This window comes from Melanotaenia boesemani, chromosome 19 (genome assembly GCF_017639745.1).
Source record: "Melanotaenia boesemani isolate fMelBoe1 chromosome 19, fMelBoe1.pri, whole genome shotgun sequence".
Lineage (NCBI taxonomy): Eukaryota > Metazoa > Chordata > Actinopteri > Atheriniformes > Melanotaeniidae > Melanotaenia > Melanotaenia boesemani.
In genome coordinates this window covers 30,874,008-30,893,963 of record NC_055700.1, presented here as the reverse complement: position 1 = coordinate 30,893,963, position 19,956 = coordinate 30,874,008, and the positions used below count along the sequence as shown (strand labels likewise).

At 42.2% G+C, this 19,956-nt stretch overlaps 1 protein-coding gene across 1 annotated transcript in view; it reads right to left on the bottom strand.

The window, feature by feature from the left end:
• Positions 1 to 14,431, bottom strand: part of dcc (DCC netrin 1 receptor) — a 385,109-nt gene extending 370,678 nt beyond the window's left edge. Inside the window, 1 exon segment of the mRNA XM_041969439.1 lies at positions 13,918 to 14,431. Coding sequence (XP_041825373.1) covers positions 13,918 to 14,035 — 118 coding nt within the window. The 5' untranslated portion in view covers positions 14,036 to 14,431.
• Positions 14,432 to 19,956: the final 5,525 nt, after the last annotated feature.

Below are 19,956 nucleotides of genomic sequence, written 5' to 3'. Positions count from 1 at the left end.
AGCATCTAGAAACCAAACATCCAACACTGGGAAATCCGTTTCCATCCACTACAACACAAAAGCATGCACGTGTGCACACGCACACACACACACACACACACACACACACTCACAGCAGCGGGTAAAACAGCGAAATACGCAGACTTCACCACTGGATTTAATGTAAATGTATAGAACAGAAAAGGGCAGGGCTAACGGTTTAGTACAGCTAGCTTAACCTTCGAAGTACCAAGTACTGTCACGAATCATCTGCCTAATGTTCATTTCATTTTAAGACAAACAGGGTTTAAATTATTTGTGGTTTACCTGTTTCGTGTGTTGGCCAGAGTGTTGTTGCCCATTGGCAGCGACCACAACTGAAGAGTTTCTCTCTTCTCTAAATAAAAAACCGTCTGATGTCCATTTTTGACCAGTAATAATGACGCTCAAAATAACAACAGAGTTCAGGGATAAAACGCCGGGCTGTTAGCCAACACGGAGGATTCCCGCTTCCAGAAAATTCCTCTGTGATTGGTCATATTGTACCTGTGTTGCATTCACATAAGCCAGGAAATTACAAAACTACCATCTTCTTTATAGAATGTAAACTTATTCCTTCTGGTATGAAAAAACATTCGGGACTTGATGTGAAATGTTCGGGGCTAGAGCCGGGAATGCCCAGGCCAGGAGACGCCCCTGTTAAAAACCCACCTCTCTTTATTTTATTTATTTATTTTAAATCAGTTACTTAAAATCCAAAACTTAAATACAAATTAACCTCCTCCATAATATGAAATGCATTTATAATCTGTGGAGAAAAAAACCAAACCCCAGCCAAAGCACCATCAAAAACAAAATGGCCGCTCGTTTTTTATCATTTATTGTATTGTGAGCATTATTATTGAACATTATCACTGAACAAGAGGCAACAAAAAATTAATAAATAAAAATAAATAAATAGATAAAAACAGATGCAAATAGTAAAATAAATGAGGCTCAGAAACAGAAACTAGGACCTCACATGGTTTATTGTTTTATATGAACTGAACGTAAAACGGTCACAAGCAAACCACAGTGGAGATTTACAACCAAACAATGTCTGGAAGCGTCTTTAAAGTTAAATAATCACATTTTAAAAGGTAGAACTTTGTGTAATAAGATATCAAGGAGAGGTAAAGGTGCATTAATGCTGAGTCATGCTTGCAGTCTCATTAACCACCACTGTCCTTACTCAGCCTTTTTCACCAAGAGCCAACGTGGAGCTTTCTCCCTGGAAAACCACTTATCAAGTCCTGAAGTCCAGCTTTTTAGCTGTTCTATTATATAGTATCTCTAATCATGTAATGTCATGTGTAACAGCATCACAATCCTTATTTCTGGTGGTCTCACACTATTAGTTTTACTTAAAGGTGCTTTCAGTGATTTCACCAACAACGTGAAGGGAAACTGATCTGACTACCAATCCTCCACGTCATCGTCTCCTCATGTAGCAACACATGAAGTCTAATTTATCTCCACATCTGTAGACTCACAGGTGAAGCTTTAGATTAGTGGGGAACATATATGATGCTATATGGTTGTTGCTAGTTAATCTTCTGATATCTAAAAAGTGTAAATAGTTCAGAAACTTGGTGATACCAAAGCATTTTAACTAAAATGTTTGTGTAATTGTAAGTTTATCAATGAGTATTAGATCATTTTTAATATTAAAACTGAACTGAGGGCCCTTTTAGGCTCCTGTCAGTCATGGGCCCCTAGAATCCTTCTCCTTTACCGGAGTGTTTTTTCATTTGGCCAACCAATAAGCTCACAGACCGCAGAGTCCACACCTCTCTAGTTACCGGAACCACTGAAGTTTCAGAATGAAGTTCAGCAGGCGGTAAAACCAGTCCCAGCTGGTTATTATCACGATAGTCTGAAGCACAGATAATCAGGCACCAATGAAATGGTAAAAATGAAGAAGTGTTAACAGGATCTACAAAATCATTTCAAAATGTTTTATTTATTTATTTATTTAAAAATATTGATTGCGACACCTTTAACAACACCAAACGGAAAGATATCGTAGCACCCTGACAACCAAGCAGGACAAAGTCACTTTGCTCTGAAAACCAGGCGGGACAAAGACACGGTGCTCTGCAAACCAGGCGGGACAAAGACACGGTGCTCTGAAAACCAGGCGGGACAAAGACGCGGTGCTCTGAAAACCAGGCGGGACAAAGACGCGGTGCTCTGAAAACCAGGCGTGACAAAGTCACGGTGCTCTGCAAACCAGGCAGGACAAAGTCACTTTGCTCTGCAAACCAGGCAGGACAAAGTCACTTTGCTCTGAAAACCAGGCGGGACAAAGTCGCGGTGCTCTGAAAACCAGGCGGGACAAAGACACGGTGCTCTGCAAACCAGGCGGGACAAAGACACGGTGCTCTGAAAACCAGGCGGGACAAAGTCGTGGTGCTCTGAAAACCAGGCAGGACAAAGACGCGGTGCTCTGAAAACCAGGCGGGACAAAGACGCGGTGCTCTGAAAACCAGGCTGGACAAATTTATTTATTTATTTATTTATTTAAAAATATTGATTGCGACACCTTTAACAACACCAAACGGAAAGATATCGTAGCACCCTGCCAACCAAGCAGGACAAAGTCACTTTGCTCTGAAAACCAGGCGGGACAAAGTCGCGGTGCTCTGAAAACCAGGCGGGACAAAGACACGGTGCTCTGCAAACCAGGCGGGACAAAGACGTGGTGCTCTGAAAACCAGGTGGGACAAAGACGCGGTGCTCTGAAAACCAGGTGAGACAAAGACACGGTGCTCTGAAAACCAGGCAGGACAAAGACACGGTGCTCTGAAAACCAGGTGGGACAAAGACGCGGTGCTCTGAAAACCAGGTGAGACAAAGACACGGTGCTCTGAAAACCAGGCAGGACAAAGACACGGTGCTCTGAAAACCAGGCGGGACAAAGATGCGGTGCTCTAAAAACCAGGCGGGAAGATATTGTAGCACCCTGCAAACCAGGCGGGACAAAGGGCTCAAGTACATTTGTCTTGCAGTCTTAATAACGGACACCATGCTTGTTTAGACTCCAGTTCCAGTCCTGTGATGACGAGCAGAGGTTCCACATTCTTTCCGGTTAGTAAAAGTACTTTCTGCATCCACGGGCATGAGACTTTTTTTATTTCTTTCTCGTTTTTAATTGGCAGAACATGTCAGATGGAGTCATTTACCGGCTTCAAGCCCTAAAACAGAGGAAAATGGAACAGATTTGTCTGTGCAGAACTTTTTTTAAAGATGAACTACTTAACTGTTGCCATTATCTTAGTGATGCGCCCCTATCAATGGCTAATCCGGCATACATTTCGCATGCTAGCTGTGCTGAGAGATCTCTCCAGACAGTAATAAAACAGCCTTATGAGACTCTTGTCTCATTTCTTGCACTGTCTCTGGTGCCCTTTCGTTTCCTCTCTTCCTCCAATAATGTCTTCGAACATTTCTTTGATGAATCGGCCATGGTGGGCGTTCATGGTGGCCAGTTTGTTTACAGCGCTTTCTCAGCCCCTGCTGGAGAGCTGCAGAAATGCACATAAAAGATGGCACTGTGCCACCAAACTAGCCCAGAAAGCAGTTTTAAGGTTGAAACGTTATAGAGCGGGTCTTTAACAGCAAACCCGTCTTCTTTCTTTCAGATATTCAAAACCCCATCTGTAGTTTTGGCAATTTAACTAACTCAAACTGGAAAGTACCACTATTAACACTCAAATGGTGAATATGTGCAGAATGACGGTGCTCTGGATGTAATAAAAACTAGTTGATGGGGACAGTCCCATCATGAGTGATTATTAAGGTTGGCTGCTTTATGTTGTCCTTCATACATAATTAATGGATGGCTACGTGGAGGGGAGGGTGGATGGTGCTGTAAATGAACATCTCCTTGTTAAAAGCCTGCTGTCTCTCTAATGGATCATCACTGACGTTATTATTTAGCTCTGCTTATTAAATGAAAGATTTCACTGCTATAAGCTTTTAGCTTTAATGTGATTCCTGATTAAATTAAGCTCCTCCTGTTTCCATTTGTTTGTTTTTTCCCTGCATTTACGGTTTCTTTGTTGCTGTCTGAAGAAGCTGCTGCAGGGATTTTTCTGTCAGTGAAGTCTGAATTAACATGTTTTCATTGAACGCATCTCTTTTTAAAAGCCGCAGTTATTCATGAAGGTCCACCTTCTAGTACCGGGTCGTCCTCTTCATCGGGTCCACCTTCTAGTACCGGTTCGTCCTCTTCATCGGGTCCACCTTCTAGTACCGGTTCGTCCTCTTCATCGGGTTCACCTTCTAGTACCGGGTCGTCCTCTTCATCGGGTCCACCTTCTAGTACCGGTTCGTCCTCTTCATCGGGTCCACCTTCTAGTACCGGGTCGTCCTCTTCATCGGGTTCACCTTCTAGTACCGGGTCGTCCTCTTCATCGGGTCCACCTTCTAGTACCGGGTCGTCCTCTTCATCGGGTTCACCTTCTAGTACCGGGTCGTCCTCTTGATCGGGTCCACCTTCTAGTACCGGTTCGTCCTCTTCATCGGGTCCACCTTCTAGTACCGGTTCGTCCTCTTCATCGGGTCCACCTTCGAGTACCGGGTCGTCCTCTTCATCGGGTCCACCTTCTAGTACCGGGTCGTCCTCTTCATCGGGTCCACCGTCTAGTACCGGGTCGTCCTCTTCATCGGGTCCACCTTCGAGTACCGGTTCGTCTTCTTCACCAGGTCCACCTTCTAGTACCGGTTCGTCCTCTTCACCGGGTCCACCTTCTAGTACCGGGTCGTCCTCTTCACCGGGTCCACCTTCTAGTACTGGGTCGTCCTCTTCACCGGGTCCACCTTCTAGTACCGGGTCGTCCTCTTCATTGGGTCCACCTTCGAGTATCGGGTCATGTTTTCATGATGTTTCCAGCAGATTCTGAGCCGAGCATCTGAATGTGGAGCTGAAATGGAGACTCATCAGACCAGCAACGTTTCTCCATCTTCTATTGTCCAGTGTTGGTGAGTGTGTGTGAATTGTAGCCTCAGTTTCCTGTTCTTAGCTGGCAGGAGGCACCCGGTGTGTCTTCTGCTGCTGTAGTTCATCTGCTTCCAGGCTGGATGTGTTGTGTGTTCAGAGATGCTGTTCTGCAGACCTCGGTAGGAACCAGTGCTGATTTGACTTCCTGTTGCCTTTCTATCATCTCCAACCAGTCTGCCCATTCTCTTCTGACCTCTGACGTCACCACCTAACAAAGTGACCCGTGAGTCATTTCATGCAGGTGGCATCTTTTATCCACAGAGATGCAGGTTGTTGCCGTTAGCCTGCAAGCTGGACCTCCTGAAGATCAGAGTCAGGAACGCTGCGTGTTGTCACTGTGCTGCAGTAAGGAGATATGCTTGCTGTGGTTTTGGCTTCTCAAAGTTCTTTGCAGCGTTGGAGCTCTGAGGTTTTCTGATCTGTAAACAATGCAGTTAAATTTCAGTAAAAATAGGCAGATATTGAAGACTGGGTTGTAAAGTGTTTACGCTTCAGCAACATCTAGATTACTCACTGATTCACGACTAATTTCAGTTTCAGTGCTTTGTTTTGTGGAGATACTTTGATTTATCCAGGCCATCATCAAAGAAGTGCTTAAGGAAAGTCACCTGTCACTTCCTCCACCAGGACAAAACCGATCACACGGATTGATCCCGCTGGGTCACTGACAGAGAAGATGGTTTGTTCTGCTGACCTCAGCCAGTCTTTTCAGTATTCTGATATCAGCTAAAAAATAGTTAATTATTTTCGGCAGAAGTCTGTGTGATCTTCATCAGCAGATCAATAACTTTGTACTGACAGAAGAAAGGAGTCACTGCAGTTCAGGACCTATTGATCAGCAAGACACCTTCATCTCTTTCAGACAAAGCAACAAGGATTCTGCAGGGTAAGACTGATGAGCAGAGAGGAGGTTCTTACCCCAAGAGCACCAGTTTCCAGCCCCCGCACAGCGGTAGAGGAAGCACGGACCACAAGGAGACCGGCTAGAAACCAGCAGATGGACTCGTATGTGGAATCTGACTTAAGACTCAGACTTTATCTGTACAGCTGTGTCTGAAACAAAGACGTTTACTTCCTGTTTCACATCTGGCATCAGTATTTTCTGTTCTTTGACTTTCAGCTCAGCTTTCTGGACTTCAGGTCAGACTTGAGATTTTCTATTTTGTCCTGTTTTCCTTGTGTTTAAAGACTTAATTCATATTAGGCTGCAACAAACAAACAAACAAACAAGCTAGGCTATCATCCGCTAACAGCCGAGTCACTCTGGCCTCCTTCCACACACGTTAACATGAACAGAACCGCCCCCTGTAACTTCCAGCCAATCACAGGCTGTAAATAAGAAACATCACTGATTACTGCATTGATTAATCTTCAGACACGTTCAATGACACTCGGTAAACATCACTATTACAGTAGTAGAATATTTTTTATCTCAGCTGAAGTGATTCTGTAACGACGGTAACAACCTTAACGTCTTATGTGACATTACGTGTAGCATGTCTCAGTCTGTTACTCATATAAACAATACAAACTGATATATTGATAGTTTTTATATTGATTGTCGATCAGAGCCTGTCTCGCCCACCAAGCTGCTGGTGTTCTGTTTTGTTTTCCAGACAAAGCTGCTCAGACATTAAACACATCTTTATTTTATTGTGGTGATTTTGTGTTTATTGATCTGTTTGGTGTTATTGTTAATGTAAAACTAGTTAACTTTATTAAACTAGTTAAATTTTATCTTCTCATCTCACAGCTCTATGGTGGGATTTTGGGATACTGGTGCTACTGGTCTTGGGCTGCATCTGAACTCTTAGAGAACATTAAATTATGCATCATTGTGGACAGTTTTTGCCGTTTAGGCCAATTTATCCTCTAAATCTGGTCATTGTTTTGGCTGCTAGTGCATAAGGCACAACCTTTTAAAAGAAAGTCACTTTTCACACATTTTAGTATTAAACTAGTATTTTATCTGAAAGGTCTTAGTGGTGAACAGTGAAGATGATTTTATTTATTTTTCAAAAATGAACCCCAAACATCCCAGAATGGATAGTTTTATATTTTGTATTAAATGAAAAGGAAATGGGGGGCACCACAACACATTTGTGGTTAAGGCACCCAGATGTCTAGTAGCGGCCCTGGTTACAACAAATAAATCATTTCCTTACTTTTTCTGCTACGTTTAGATCCTGAATTATTTAATGGGTTTAGGAAACGATTGTAGTACCCCCTAAAAGCTTCATGTCACATGACAGGATGCCATTTTTATGTAGCCAGGTTTTACAATCTCCACTGATGTTTCACAAGCATTTCTTTTCATTTAGACAAAATAAATATATTATGATTTTAAGAATAATGGGGGCTGAGGCACCATACAGATTAATTGTACATAATCTAAAAGCCCCTTAGCAGCTTAAAATGGAGACAGTAAAAGTCTTTTCTGATAATCCAAAGATCCACCCCCGGAGGCAGACAGAAACCCAGCATGAATAAGAAGATGTATGACAAGCAAGAAAGAGCAAAACAAGCGATTATTGCAGGAGGATTTTAAACGTCACTTTGTGGAGCAGAAAAAAAGAGAAAATTTTTACTTCCTCTGCTGGTTGACAAACAGGAGAAAGAAATCTTCAAACCTGCCATCAGGAGCAGCAACAACAATGAATAAATATATGAACAGCAACCTGAGAGCAACACAGCTTCTTTATGGCTTTAAAACCATGTTTAATCCAAGCAGCGTTAGCCTCGGACCCCAGACTGCAGTATGGCAGCTGCACCACAGCTCTGTACATGCATTTATGAGGCCTGGTGCCTTCACAAGGTTTTTGCCTTTAATAAAACATGATTTGAGGGACTTCCTTTAGGCTCAGTTATTCTGTGATGCTAGTAGATGTATCCAGAGCCAGTGATCCTGCCACTGATTTACCTTGTACTGCTCCTTGGTGATGCCTAGCTTTTTGATCAAAGCCCACCATGTCCAGTATGACACCGGTGACAGAATGATCCATTATTCCTTTAAGCTGTAGCTCTTCTTTAGGCTTGATGCTCATCAGCAAATATCAGTCAACTAACCCACTTTTTTTTATTCCTTTATCTAAACCTGGTGTCCTGGAGTCAGCAGAAATCAGACTAAAGTCCTGCTTTTTTCTCTTTGGTTTCTTTTGTAACGACTCAGCAGATTGAACCCACAGAAGATCAGAGATTTCAGGATTGCAAAATTACGATTTCATTATGACTCAGGCAGGTGTGTCTCGAAAGTAATACCTGCTGGCTCTTCTCTCTCTTCGGAGAGAAGCTGAATGAGCATAAGCAGAGTGACCGAACATACGATGAGATCCTTACAGGTATCTTCTAGAGAGCAGCGAGAAACAGGTGAACAGGTGAAACTGGAGCGACTTTAAGGTCTGGTGTTCCTTTCCTTCAGTCCAACAAGGAATAACAAGCTTGGTCCAGAATCCAACTCCAATCCAATGAGACAGTCTAGGGCCAAAAACCATGAAAACCACAAGGAGGAAGCAGAGATTACCAGGCTGGGGCAGGCAAGTACCAAAAACTCCTGGGAGGGAGAAACAGGTGGTATATAAAGGTCAAATAGCAGATGAGTAGGGCTGGATTCACTCAGGACATAACTGACGATCTGGCAGCAAAATGAAATACGACTGCTGCTTAACTAGGGAGCAACACCTGTAGAGAGCATCAGGAAAGATGCTTTCAGAGGTAGCTGGGAAAAACCAACCTCAGCCCAAAATCATGACGTCTGTCTTTTCCAGCTGCAGTTAGCATTTTATTCTGTGTTTGGTTAGGTTTAGGTATCGCAGCCAAGTGGTAAGATTTAGTTTAGGAACAGGGCTCTCTTCTCATTACCAACCAGCGTTTTTGGTAGAGTCCTAAAGTTATCTGCCAATCAGAATTCCCACCAGCCAGAGGGAAATACTCCAGATTATGCGTCCATTCATTCATTTTCGGAACCGCTTAGTCCATTAAGAGTCGCGGGTAAGCTGGAGCCTATCCCAGCATTAACAGGTGAGCGGCAGGTACACCTGGACAGGTCACCAGTCCATCGCAGGGCACAACTATGCGTAAAACTGAATGCATTTAATCACATATGTTTCTTTGAATAATTTTTATTGATATTTTCTCATGAAAATGCAAAACAAAAACATTTTCTCAGCTTTGAGAAAGGAACTGACTAACCAGTAAGGAACCAGTCTCGTTCTGTAAAACCACCTGCATGAAATGCAGTTTAACCCAAAAGAGCCCGGTGTGACTTATTTGTCACTTACAGTTTCTGAGACATTTTGCTTCAATTTATGGTTTAAACTTTACTCAAAACCCTGTTGAACACAAACTGATACTTGTCGTCTGTCCACTAATAGATACCCAGAAGCAGAAAACCACATTATAATATTTTCAATATGTCACATGGTAATAAATAGTAAAAAAAAAAAGTTTTTTTTTTTTTTTACATTTTATTAAAGGGCCAAATAAAGACCTCATATTTAAAAAATTCTGAATTTTGACTTTTCTTACCATTTTTTCATGGGCCGGGTCTTAATGGGTTAACTTTCACTTCGCTCAGGCCAAGAAAGTTTCTGCGGGGTGGCCGATCAGCTGATCACACTGCAGCCGGACCACCTGAACAACTTTCTGGACTCTCGGCTCCCAAACGACTCTTCGTTTTTACTCTGCGCTACGATTTTGGCCGTTATAGTTTGTGTGTCGCTTCTATTCACTGTTTACATAAAATCCTCTTTATTTATTATTTTTATTTATTTGTCCTTTTGAAATAAAGTTTAAAGTTTTGTGACCAGCAAACAAAAGAAGCCCAAAGTCTCAACGTCATGACACTTGACATAAAGTTGTGTTTGCTACTTTCACATGATGGTATGGTCCTGCTCTGTGCTTGCATGTGATTGGCCGCATGGGGTGGCCATTAAAATACCGCCCCGCTCCTGCCTGCATCGCCTCTCAGCAGAGCTTCGCGGTTAAAGATTTAGCAGCTCTTCTCGTTCACGGCAGCAACGTTTAGAGTCCATTCGTCGTCAGATCATTAATTAATGGCCCGTCTGTACAGCCGGTACACTTTCACCTGGTTACTGGGTTTTATTAGCAGTGTGTGCTTTACGATGCATCCTGATGAAATTACTAAGTAAGTAATAATTTAGAGTTCTGTTTAGGAGCCTAAATTACTTAGTAAGATAAAGGAGAAAAATAAAATTTGTGTTTGATTTGCGATTTGCTTCTTCACAATGTTAATCCAGCAGTTTGTTTAGTGACTGGGAAATGCACATCATCACAGCATGGAGCTAAAAACCAGCGTAAACAACTGCGTCTGATGGCGTCATGACAAGACAGCACCGTCCAGGTAAACAAACGAAGCTAAGCTGCTAAAATTTGTACATTAATCTTGCTAGCAACCCCCATGCTAGCATTGTTGTTGTGAGCATGTTAGCATGTTGATAGCATTCAGCTTCTTCTAAACCTACCCCAAAATTCGATTCATAGTGAGACATCTGAAATACAGCAGCTCTGATATGAAACCTGTAGCCATCACACCCAGTTAATCCATATTTACCAGCCTTAACTCAAAAGTTTACCCATCATGCACTGCTTTCTATGTGAATATAAAGCCAAGGAAGTGGAGTGAGAGGTTGCCTGTTTCCTGCAGCTTGTTAGGAAGGTGAAGCTGCAGGTGAATCTCGGCTCCGTGAGGATCACCAGCCTTGTGGCAAACTTAATGATGAATCATTGAGGTTAAAGCACACGGAATAATCTAATAACAGCCAAATAACAAATATGATGCATTCACCTCTCTTTTGCTTCGTCCAACACTCCATCCATCATCATTTGTTTGCAAGCTGAAACATCCTGTTAGAGGGAGGAAGCGCCACGGGAGGTCTTTGGTGTTTTAGGGATACTTTTCATGACATCCATCCTTCATAAGTGATAGAACTAAAGATCAATCCCACATATTTCAGTAATGAGTAATGCTGCCTTGTTATGATTCAGTCTGATTGAACCATTTCTCTCCAGGAAGAAAGAGGTGTAAATTCATCCTGAAGAATAAGTTTTATTTCATACATTTTATAGAGACAATGAAGTGTGTTTTAAATTAGTGTATAAATGATGGGCAAAGGGCAAAACAAATGGAAAGGATCTTACCTCATTCTGGGTTTAACATATTAGCATGTGTAGCATGTATGTTATCTTCTTTACCAGCCCCCGGAAGATCCACCACGTTGAGTTCATTTACTACTACTACTACTACTTAGTAGTTTTAAAAGTCTTGAAGTTCTCATGCCACCGCTCTTCAAACTACAGTACGAGTACTACAGTACTACAGTTCAAACTGAGCATCAGAATGATGAAGAAAGAGGATTTAAAAGACTTTGAACGTGGCATGGCTGTTGGTCTCAGTATTTACTGGGATTTCCACCCACAACCATCTCCAGGGTTTCCAGAGATGGTCTGAAGAAGAGAAAATATCCAGAGCAGCAGTTGTCTGGACCAGGATGCAGCAGAAGACACACCGGGTGCCTCCTGCCAGCTAAGAACAGGAAACTGAGGCTACAATTCACACACACTCACCAACACTGGACAATAGAAGATGGAGAAACGTTGCTGGTCTGATGAGTCTCCATTTCAGCTCCACATTCAGATGCTCGGCTCAGAATCTGCTGGAAACATCATGAAAACATGGATCCATCCTGCCTTGGATCAACGCTTCAGGCTGCTGCTGGTGTAATGGTGGGGGGAGATTTTCTTGGTCCACTTTGGGCCCCTTAGTACCAACGTGGTCTGGTTTAACCAGCACAGCCTACCTGAGTATTGTTGCTGACCATGTCCATCCCTTTATGACCACAGTGGAGCATCTTCTGATGCTACTTCCAGCAGGATAATGCACCATGTCACAAAGCTCAGATCATCTCCACCTGCTTTCTAGAACATGACGATGAGTTCACTGGACTCCAACGGCCTCCACAGCCACCAGATCTCAGTCCAGTAGAGCAGCTTTGGGATGTGGTGGAACGGGAGATTCTCATCATGGATGCAGCCGACAAACCTGCAGCAACTGTGTGATGCTGTCATGTTAATATGGAGAAAACATCTGAGGAAGGTTTCCACCACCTGCTTCATCTATCACACCAGGATTAAAAAGGTCCGACCCGGGATTCGTTTCTGGTGAAGTGGATGATGAGTGTTTTTTCTACTGAGACTAGAGGAGTGAAGCTTTGGATTCTCATCCTTTGGTGTGATCCGGCCTTTGGCCAGAAGCATCTAGGTGGTCATTTGCCAGCAATTAGCAGTTTTCTCTCCAATCACAGTCTGAAGCTGCTGATTACCTGTCACCCAGGTAACACGTGGCTCTAAACAGTTGCTGCCGTAAAACGACGAGCAGAACTGGATTCTGTTGTTTTGAATCGAGTTGAGAGGATTTTATCAGTCAAGCTGTCAGGGCATCGTGTGTGTGTGTGTGTGTGTGTGTGTGTGTGTGTGTGTGTGTGTGTGTGTGTGTGTGTGAAAGAGATTGTTTGATGTATCACAAAAGATAAAAGCTTGGAGTGAAATATTCAGCAGAGGATTTTATAGCTGATTTAACCACACACACACACACACACACGCACACACACACACACACACAATACAGCAGCTGATCCAGCTGCTGTATTGTGTGTGTGTGTGTGTGTGTGTGCTCTCCTAGCACCAATTAGCTTAATTGAAGTCTTTGAGTATAATTTATTGACAGCAGGAGGCTGAGGGGAGCCGGTCCAGCAGCTCTCAGTTTGCTCAATAACTGGAATCAAACAACAAACATTAAATGAATCTGAAGGGATGTTTATGGATTTTGAATGACAGATATAATTAAAACTTTACTCAAACGAGCTGCTAACAACAACGCGTGAGCTGGGATATGTTCTCGTCATTTTGTTCACATTCATGCTGCAAGTTTGGCTTAAAACCAGCAAAAGCAATGAAGATGGAGGAAGTTAAATTGGACTTTTAGTCATAAATTCTTTTTTTTTTTGTACAAAGATGGTGTCAACCTATTCATATCAATCCTGTACAGCTGGATGCACATGCTTATAATCGGCCTCCTAAATTACATCACGGCTCTAAACTGGTGATTCTGAGGGTTTTTCCGTGTGCAAAATATGTGCAAACAACAAACATTAAATGTGGTGGCATATTTATGGATGTTGAAAGTTTTTCATTAAAACTTTATTTAAAAGAGCCGGTAACAACAACAACACATGACCTGTGATATCCTCATTTTATTCTACAAAGTCTCAATCTCAGCAGTGAAGACAGAGGTTAAATTAGACTTTTAGATGTTTTATTCCATCTACTTCATGCGAACATTTATTGTAAAGCTGTTCAGATGAAGAGTAAAAGTTCATCCTATAAAAGCACATGACTACCATCAGCATCCTGAACCACAGCCAGTCTTTAGAGGGGATGGAGGTGGACCTGCTATGAAATCGTTTGCTGAAGAATCACAGTTTTCTCAGACTAGCTGGACAGAACATCTAACTGGCACAGACCAGTAAAACCTGGTGGGACCAGAAGCCCATCACTGCTGCTTCACTGAAGGCCGGACAGGTGAAAGTGGCTGAAAGTCACCAGTAGCTCCACCTTTAAACACAGCAAGTCAGTTAAACCAGCTGAAGCAAAAAATCCATTTACAAAGTAAGTCTGATGCTTCATTTACTGAAACAAGATATAGTCTCAATCTCTGGAAACCCGGTCCAGCCCGGCAGCTGGATCACACGCGCAGTGGTCGAGTCCGGACTCCTCCCGGGTCTCATCAGCACCCAGGGGGACGCGCAGCAAGCACACACATATATAAACTGCGGGATGGAGGCAGCAATCAAGCATTTATCCCCCCTCACCCCACTCACCGTGCGCAGTGGCGTGCGCTCCCAGCAGCCAGGAGACCAGGAGCAGGTAGAGTCCTCCTGTCCTCCTCCGAGCCAGCACCCTCCAAACACCTCCACATCCAAGCCAAAGCAGCTCCATGCTGCTCCAGTCCCGCTGAGTTGGAGATGAAGCAGAAACAAACCCAATCCAGCTGTTCTGGGATTTCTCTTTTTATTAATCCTCCAAAGAATCCGACACGGGACCAAAAAAGATGTAATGAAGCATAAAAAAGAACTGAAAAGAAAAAGGTTGTTCAGGTGTTATAGTGGTGAGGAGAGAAGGGTAAAACAGCCTCTCCTCTCCCCCAAAATCACCCTAATCCGCTGGCTGAGCTGTGAAAAATAAGAAATAACAATAATGAGCACCAAAGAAATATTCCAAGCTAGAGAATCAGTAGACGAGCCTCCTACTTTCAGAGGTAATAAAAATAAGTTCCAGTAACTATGAAGGCAGTCTCCATCACTCCTCGCGCTGCTGACTCCCATTCACACACATGTAGGAGCGGAAGGATCCGCGCTGCCTTCCCGGAGGTCTGCTCCGTCTGCCGGGGAAGACCGACGCGCTGGGTCGCATGAGGGGGGAGCAGGGGCGCCTGCCTCTCTTTTTCTCTGTAGAGCCGGGAAGAGAGCGATGGAGAGAGAGGGGGGTAAAGAGACCCAGGCAGAGTATGGAGCCATTGATCTAAAGTGGTTGGAGATAAAGCCCGGAGCTGGAGCCCGGAGAGGAGCGGGCCGAGCGGCAGCCTGAGCCCGGCAAAGGCGCAGAGCAGCTGGGAGAGATTAGCTGAACTCTTCTGCCCTCTCTGGTCACACCGGGAATCAAACTCCAGCAAAGACATTGATCCACAAGTCCTGGACAACCCGAGCAGCTCTTCAAAAATAAATCAATGTTTTTTTGTAATGGAAAGTGAAAATGAGGCCTCCCCAGCCCACGTCCAGATCCAGCACAGCTACATCTGCCAGCTCCTCAGTCTCCTCCACCAAACGTGTTTCATATGTGCTTTTACAGGTGTGGGCACATGCATGCATGACATGAAAACCCATGTTTTGAGCAACATTCTGTGTGAAATCTGGTCACACGTGAAACTCTGTGGATTTTCACATGTACAGCTTCTTATTCCGAGTTTCATGTTAGTACCATGCAAATGTTCCAGAACCGTTTCCCTTGCAAAGCAAAGGCTTCACATGTGCAGAGCTACATGAGAAACACATGTTTTTCTGTAGAAAAGCAACAATAAGAACCTGTAAAGGAAACATGACTCAGCAAAGCTGAAAACCAGCAGATTCCTAAAGTTTGATGTTTATGTAGTTTTTTCTCTTCTGTTGTCGTTTCATTTAATCAACCCGTTGATCTGCTTGTCGTTTATTTATTTATTCCCGTTGTTTTTAGGTTTACGTTGTTGTTACCTTTAACCTGAACCTCGGTGTTTCCACTGGGATCCTCCACGCTGCCTCTGCCTCCTGCATCCTCCTAATATTCTCTTTCCAACAACAAACAAAGCAAAAACGTTCTCTCAAAACATTTTAAATGATCCTTTTTAAACTTTACTTTAGTGGATTTTTTTTCTTTTTTCTTTTTTACTTTAATATGAAGAATTTTGTCTGTCCAACATTTAGTATATGTGGACAGAAGTCAACGATGGACATACATATATATATATATATATATATATATATATATATATATATATGTATCCTGTAGAATGTCTTTGTGAAGCACCATTGTTTTTCTGTTCAATGGTGGTTTATAAAAGCGATTTAACATGAAATTAGACTTTAAAACAAGCTCTCCGTGCTGTGATGGTGCCCATTCCTACTATCCATTCATCAGGGATCAAGTCTCCAGCAAACCATCTGTTTCGTTCCATCAAAGCTCTACCTCTCTGGACGGGTGACATCATGATGCTCCAACCAGTTCAAGTCAGCGTTGAACAGCAGCTACACCCTCGCTGACGGAAGTCCATAAAGAAGTTCCTGTAAGAGGAGCTTCCATTAGGAGCTGATATCGGACCTGATGGCACAGAAAAGGTGGGAAAATTCAGATGGAAGTTTCGCCCACCTCTCAAATTACAAGAACAAACATTAAACTACAAGCAGGCTTCGTTACAGACGATCTGCAGTGAGAAGATGAAAACATGTCAAACAGGTCGATTTAAACAAAAGAGGAAAATTAAAAATATCAAATTTCACAGTGTTTCATCAGGGTGTTCATCACAAACCAGACAATAACCAAAACAAAACCACAACATGGTGTTCACTGAGCCTGATGAATACCTTTCACATCTTTCATTTTTTAAATCAAAATTTATTACATGAAATCAAGACTTTTCTTTTAAATTCCCAGGACTGTCTGTAGATCCATGGGGACACTGTAAGATGGAAGTCTTCTTTGGTTTCCAACTGGCTCCAACAGATTTAACTTGCTTCTGTTAAAATATAGTTGTACTTAAACACTGAATTTCACTCTGAGCTGTTGAAACAGGTTTAAAAAAGTTCTTCCAGAGATTCACTCTGAGCCATGACAGCCACCCCAGTGAAGAACAACATTTCGCTGTCAGGAATGGATGTAATTTTCACAGTAAATCTTTCAACAGTGTGTTGTATTTGTATTTTACTGTACTGTAAATGGCAATGCATCATGGGAAATTTGTGGACAGTCCTGTATTGTTATTGTAAAAGCGCAGTTTTACAGAGATTTTGCAGCTGTCGCGTTGCATCATGGGATCGTTGCTTTCCGAATTTTAATTTTAGGCGGAAATGAACATTCTGGGACGAAGGTAACGTAACATTAACTTACTGTTAGCCTAATGTTTATTTTTATATAATAGATATCACGCTTTTATTTGAGTGGGTGGGGACAGTTTCAGTTGCTGTGATTAGGGGACGTTTGCTGTTGCGTTCAGGGCGCATATGCTTTCTGGTAGCTAGCCTTGGCTGAGCTAATCTTAAACCACAGAATAGAAGGAATATCTAGATCGACCAAACCAAAAACATGGCGGCGCACGTCCGGGTTACCGGAGACGTTCAATAGTTCCAAACACCAGATCAGACTGCGTTCATCGCCAATTTATTCCCTTCGTTTTGAGAGGGAAGTCGATGCAGCATCAGTCTCATAAATCATGAAAATGCGTTTACATTCTGTCAGACGTGCTGCATTAAAATAATTATGTCTGTTCAATGTGAGAAGTTTTTGTTTAAACATATTTTGTCTTTGTGTGTTGTCCTTTTACCCCATGGCCTCCCAGCTTTTTTGTTTGGTTCGAATAAATGTGGTCATGTTCTTATATTATTTATTTTATTGTACTGATCAAGTGTTATTAATAGATTCATAGAATAGATGTTCAATATGACTTAGGTTAGTGGAAACGTATTAAAATGAATAAAAGGTTTTGTTCTGTCTGTAGACACAACGAACCGCACACAGTTTCTTACTGTTACTTATTCGTGCAGCTACATTAAAATCCTTCCTGCTGACCGTTACAAGCCGCCTCTTCCTCCGTTCTGGGTCCCTCTGGAATCCAGACGCTGGGAAGCTCCTCTCAGACCGGTTGGAGCATCCAAATGCTGCACAGTTCACCATGATTGTTTTCTTGTCTGTAAAATGTTATATAACCTTTACATATAGTAGAAAATCACAGAGCAGGTGACCTGTTATTATCCAGAACTTACTGACTTTTCTCCATTAAATTTAGTTTAAACTGTTTAAATATTTATTAAAACTGCTTTGTCACCTTTTGCTTTCCATGTTCAACCAATAACTGAGTAATAATCACCTAAATTTATTCCTTATTAACTTGTATATCACAGATTCCCTATGCATCTCTATTCACTCACTATCACTCTTGTATCTTCCCTCTTTACTCTTCATCACGTTTGATTTTTTTGTCAAAACTCATTGAAATGAGCTCATGTTACAGCTGCTCTACATTTATGTTCTACAGCTAATTTAGCCATTACTGTCATTTTTAAAATATCTTTATTCAGGAGCAGCAGGCAGGAACACTGACATCCATCAGTTTGTCATTTTTTCCTTCCCCAAAGTTTATTTTTATTTTTTCATTTTTCTACTGAAACTGGTTTATTTACTTTATAGCTTTGCTCTGTTGTCTTACGTCATTAAAAGTTTGTTTTTTAAAGGTTTAACTTGTTTTCTTGTCCTGTCGGTGCCGGTCCCACCAGTAGGTCAGGTGGGTTTTTAGTTAAACCAGGTTGTTACTCAGTGAAACCTTTCCTTTCATATTCAAAGTAAAGCAGCTTTATTTATGCTGCACAATTTAACAACATGGTGATTCAGAGGGCTTTACAAAAACATTAAAAACATAAGAATATATGATGGATAATTTAAAATAAAAAGACAATAAGGGAAGAACATAAACTAAGCATGATCAAGTTTAAATAAAATCCAGCTTAAGAGAGACGGTGCAGATTTGGACTTTTCAATAGAAACCATTGAAATGCAGCTGAGAGACAGAGTCTGTCTGAAGGGATCCTCTTGTCTGCATTGTCTTTGACTTTAAGTCCATACTGCTGGAACATTACATGCTACCACACGGCTGGATTTAATAGATGAATGTAAGCCCTAACAAGCTGATAATTTAACCTTACTAAAGTGAATTATAAGGACAGTTATCAGTAAGAAATATAGAGGCTAATAAATGCTAGCTTGTTGGTTGAGATGAATATTTCCCTCCAAAAATGTATGAAATTATTGTGCTGGTTACACGTATTTAATCTATTGTCAAACATGATCATCACTTAAATTTATTATGTTAAAACATTAACATAATAATTCATTCATTGACAAACGTGTGTGTGCAGCATTATTATGTTTATTTAGTTTTAACCCTCAGTAATCCGCTCGCTGCTGTCTGTTCGGTAGAAGCTAGCAGCAGCTTCGTTTGGAGGCTCCATCACCCACCTGACCGCTCTTACAGCGAAGTCAACGGATGTCGCAACTCTGAGTTTATCGACGGAAATAACATTATTGTATATATTTTATCTTGATTTTTGTCCGTTTAATTTTCAGAAGATTCAATAAAATCAGCCACGTGTTGTGAGGGTGAGCTCAGCCAGCAACACCAGCCAGTAACTTCACACAGCAACAGAGCAAAAGGTTTTGTTGCAGGTTTAGCAGGTGTGGAAAGGATTTAATAAAGTTTGTGAGTTTACTCAGCACATTAAGTTGCATCGTGATAGAGCTAATTACAAATGTCAGTGTGGTGTGGCTGATTGCTGTAGACCAGGGTTGGGCGATATGTAAATTTTTTTCAATCGCCTATCGCCAGTCCAGCAAATGGCGATAGGCGATATATTCGCGGACGTGACGTCAGAACTTTTTTGCGCGCTGAACACCTGTTGAAGCAATTTAGAAGACAAAAATGGAGGGACTCGTCGCCAAAAAACATACAAAGTCGCCTATCTGGGACTATTTTGGCTTTCAGCCTGATGAAAAAGGTAAACCACAAGATATAACTAAAGCAGTTTGCCGCTTGTGCAGGCGTATGGTGCCAGTAAAGGACTCGAACACTACGAACTTGCATGAGCATTTACGTGTTCACCATCCGGCTCAATATGCCCTGCTGTCACCTACTGCTGCAGCTCCAACAACCTCTGGAAAAGCTGTTCACCAGCAGAAAATTCAAAGTGCCTTAATTAAAACGGCTAAGTACGAAAAAGAAAGCCCCAAATGGACACAGTGCACCTTGGCTGTATCGAAATATCTCTCCAAGGAAATGATGTCTTTTCACAGCGTGGAGAAGGAGTCATTTGTCGAGTTGCTGAAAACCTTCGACAAGCAATATGTGCTCCCTGGACGGAAATACTTTTCAAAAACAGCAATACCAGATCTTTATAACAAGGTCCGTGCGGGGATTAGCAAGGAGCTACAAGCAGCTAACTTCGTTGCCCTGACAACAGACATGTGGTCAACTTCTACCATGGTGCCGTATATGAGCGTCACAGCGCACTTTATCGATGAGAACTGGGAGTTAAAGGCTAAATGTCTTGAAAACACATATGTTC